Source organism: Geospiza fortis, unplaced genomic scaffold, assembly GCF_000277835.1.
Source record: "Geospiza fortis unplaced genomic scaffold, GeoFor_1.0 scaffold387, whole genome shotgun sequence".
Taxonomy (NCBI): domain Eukaryota; kingdom Metazoa; phylum Chordata; class Aves; order Passeriformes; family Thraupidae; genus Geospiza; species Geospiza fortis.
This window is the reverse complement of record NW_005054546.1, coordinates 87,868-91,544: the sequence shown is the minus strand read 5'-3', so window position 1 is coordinate 91,544 and position 3,677 is coordinate 87,868. Positions and strand designations below refer to the sequence as shown.

The 3,677-nt window shown below is 59.1% G+C and overlaps 1 protein-coding gene across 1 annotated transcript in view; it reads right to left on the bottom strand.

The window, feature by feature from the left end:
- Positions 1-2,655: 2,655 nt before the first annotated feature.
- RHBG (Rh family B glycoprotein) overlaps positions 2,656-3,677 on the bottom strand; it is an 8,005-nt gene continuing 6,983 nt past the window's right edge. The window contains exons 9-10 of the mRNA XM_005429413.2: positions 3,533-3,600; positions 2,656-2,802 (exon numbers count right to left, since the gene is read on the bottom strand). Coding sequence (XP_005429470.1) covers positions 2,734-2,802; positions 3,533-3,600 — 137 coding nt within the window. The 3' untranslated portion in view covers positions 2,656-2,733. The remainder of the gene's footprint in view (positions 2,803-3,532; positions 3,601-3,677) is intronic.

Here is a 3,677-nt window from a genome sequence, read left to right as displayed (position 1 = left end):
GTCTCACATCACATCTCCCCGGGTCCCTGCGATCCGGAGGTGAGCCCTGCCTTGCGAAGTGACGCAGCAGAGGTTCCCCGCAGGGGAAACTGAGGCACGAGCGGAGTCTGGCACCCAAACGGGGGCAGGGGAGGTGTGAGGGCGGGGTGAAGTCCCTGTGCTCGCTCGGGGTGCGATCACGGGGCCCCTCCGGTCCCGGGACGGCCGCGGGCGCTGCGGGCAGAGCCGGCGCTGCTCTCACCGAGCCCGGCGGGATTATCTGTGCTTAGCTGCACCATCTGTTCCTCAAACTGCCATCATTATGTTCAACTCGGGAAGAAAACGGCCCCTACAGAGAAGCAATTTGTTCGCTGACTAAACCTTTCAGGCTCCCCGCGCACGGAGAGCTCCGCGCTCGCTTAAACAAGCGCGGGGAGAGCGGCGGCCGCGGGCCGGGAGCGGCGTGGGGAGGGCGCAGGGCTGCCCTTAATCCGATTACAAAACATAACAGCCTTTGAGAAGGGCCGGGGGAGGAGGAGGAGGAGGAGGGAGGTCCATTTCACACCCGACCCCGACGTCTGAGGGTCTCGCAATGATCTCACTGCAGCGGATTTTCTCCCCGGCGCAGTGGGGTTGCTTTTGAGATGCGCTGCGAGGAGATCAAAAAGGAGAAGGGGGATGGCCTGGGAAAGGGGAGGAGAGGGCTGGGAAAAGGGTGAGGTGGCTCAGGGTTCTGCAGGGGGATGTGGGGTCAGGGTTCTGTAGGGTCAGGGTTCTGCAGCGGATGTGGGGCTGGGGTCTGCAGGGGATGTGGGGTCAGGGTTCTGCAGGGTCAGGGTTCTGTAGGGGATGTGGGGTCAGGGTTCTGTAGGGTCAGGGTTCTGCAGGGGATGTGGGGCCAGGGTTCTGCAGGGGATGTGGGGTCAGGGTTCTGCAGGGTCAGGGTTCTGCAGGGTCAGGGCTCTGCAGGGTCAGGGTTCTGCAGGGGATGTGGGGTCAGGGTTCTGCAGCTCAGGCAAGGGGCGATGAGCACCAGCCCTCCTGCCCCTGCTGCCCCCCGCGTCTCCCTGCTCACGTCACACGGGCGTGGGGACAGGGACGTGTCCTCCCCTGCCCCCTGAGCGAGCAGTGGGGCTGCAGTCCCTGCAGAGACCTTCCTCAGGGCCTGCAGTGGCAGCAGAAACGCGTGACCCACTTCCCTGCGTTTCGTCATGGAATTTCAGTGACACCAAGGCGTTTATTGTGCTGATTTCACCATTTTCTGTAACGGACAACGAAAGCGGGGAAAGTTTAAAGTGGTAGTTTGACTTACATCAAAGCAAGATGTTTTGACTTCCTGCTATGTTTTAAAGTGATGTTTTATGATCACCTGCAAACAAAAGCTTTTCATTAATAATTTCATTAATGCATTGAATTAATGAAATTTTGAAATTGAAATTTTTAAATGTTGTCCTCTTTTTGTCCAGTCAAAGGAAACCCATGTGCTTCAACAGCAGCAGACACCAGAACAAGAGGGTCCCACCTGTGGCTACAAAGCATTTCCCCCAAACTTTTCTGTGCTGGCCCTGCACCCCCTGTCCCCTGTGGGGCTGTGTCCCCTCCTCAGGGATGGTGGCACTGGCAGCTGGGCACACCTGTGCCCGCAGGAATGAGCGCCAGTCTGGCACAGGAGGTGTGAAAGCGTCTGGCAGCCACCCCACACTGGTGGGAGATGGGACCCCAAGGTGTCCCCCCCACTGGGGACCCCCAGTAGATCCAGCATGGCCCCTCTAGGAGCCCTCTGGGGCTGTGGCCCTGCTCGAAGGGCCGCAGGGCTCTCTGTGGGTTCCAGAGTGTTCCAATCTGCTCCCAGGGGGGTGGGAGCCCCTCTGTGGGGGATGTGGGGCTGGGGTCTGCAGGGGAATGTGGGATTGGGGTTCTGCAGGGTCAGGGTCCTGCAGGGGATGAGGGGTCAGGGTTCTGCAGGGGGATGTGGGGTCAGGGTTCTGGCTGTCCTGGGGTTGAGGAAGCCCCAGGACAGAGGCCAGAGGAGCATCTCTGTCACAGCAGGGCTGAGTGCTGGGGGTGTTTCTGTGTTGAAAGGAGCCACTGGTGCAAGGTGAGGAGTGCTCAGGGGGACACAGGGTCACCCCTGTGCTGGTGTCACCCTGCTCCCGCCCCTGGGTGCTATCCCACCCTCCAGAGGCTTCACCATCCTCAGATGGGTGGCACAACCCATGAAACCAAATGGGCATCAGTGTTCGGGATGCAGGGCAAACTGGGGGGTTTGCCTTCCTCCCTGGATGACACCTGAAGGAAACAGCCAGCTGAGCTGGGCAGGCGCCATGAGAATTCAGGGGCAAATCCTGAAGTTACGAAAAACAAATCAATATATTTTAATTGCTGTGCGCACAAATATCTGTACAAAGTCTTTGCTGCTTTCTGTTCAGCCTCCTGGGCCCGCTCCCCAGCACAGTCATCCCTCCTCTCCCCATTGCCTTCCTCCAGAGAGCAGCTGATGGGGAAACTGAGGCAAGGAGCAGGGAGGGGACGTGGCTGAGCCAAGCCTGGACACCCTGAGGTGACCCTGGCAGTTCCCACAGCAAGCACAGGGATAGTGCAAGCACCTCTTCACCCTGCAAAGGCCTGTGGACACCCAGCTGCTCCCAAAATGTTTGGCTGGCTCCTGCTGGGAGGTTCAGGCTGCCAGAACCAGCTGGCACTGGCCATGGCAGACCCCTGGTGGTGCAGGACCTCAGAGGGGTTTTGGGGTCATCACACCAGGGTGCTGATGCCCAGCTCCTCCTTTCCACTTGCACTAGGCTCAGATCCTTCCTCAGGCACCTGCACCAGAGACAAGAGAGAAGCAGAAATGGGCCCTGCTCAGGGACAAGAGAGGAGCAGAAATGGGCCCTGCTCAGGGACAAGAGAGGAGCAGAAATGGGCCCTGCTCAGGGACAAGAGAGAAACAGAAATGGGCCCTGCTCAGGGACAAGAGAGGGGCAGAAATGGGCCCTGCACCAAGGACAAGAGAGGGGCAGAAATGGGCCCTGCACCAGAGACAAGAGAGGAGCAGAAATGGGCCCTGCACCAGAGACAAGAGAGGGGCAGAAATGGGCCCTGCTCAGGGACAAGAGAGGGGCAGAAATGGGCCCTGCACCAGAGACAACAGAGGAGCAGAAATGGGCCCTGCTCAGGGCACTTTGGGGCTGGGTGGGGGCTTGACTTCCACCAGGAAGGTTTAGATGGAATATTGGGAGAAATTCTTCCACTGGAATTCTCCACCGCTGGCACAGGCTGCCCAGTGGAGTGGTAAAATCTCCATCCCTGGAGGGATTTAGCAGATTTTTAGGGACATGGTTTAGTGGTGGCCTCGGCAGCAGTGGAACGATTGGACCTGGTGCTTTTAGAGGGCACCTAAAACCTAAAATGAGTCAGGGATTCTCTGACCAGGGGTATTTACTGCAGCTCACCTAAATACTGCTGCAAGAGGAGCGAGCTGGGGGAAATATCCAACCCCTGCCGCTGCCTGAGACCCCAAACCCCCTTTTTACCAACAATTCCCCAGCTTTACCTCCCACAAGCCGGGGCTCTCCTCGTACTGCGCGGCCGGGCAGCACCTCAGCACCTTGAGGACGGTTCCTGAGGACGCCCAAAGCCGGGCGAGGGCGTCAGAGAACGGGGCGGCCGCTGCCCGGGCTTCCCCTGACATCTAGCGG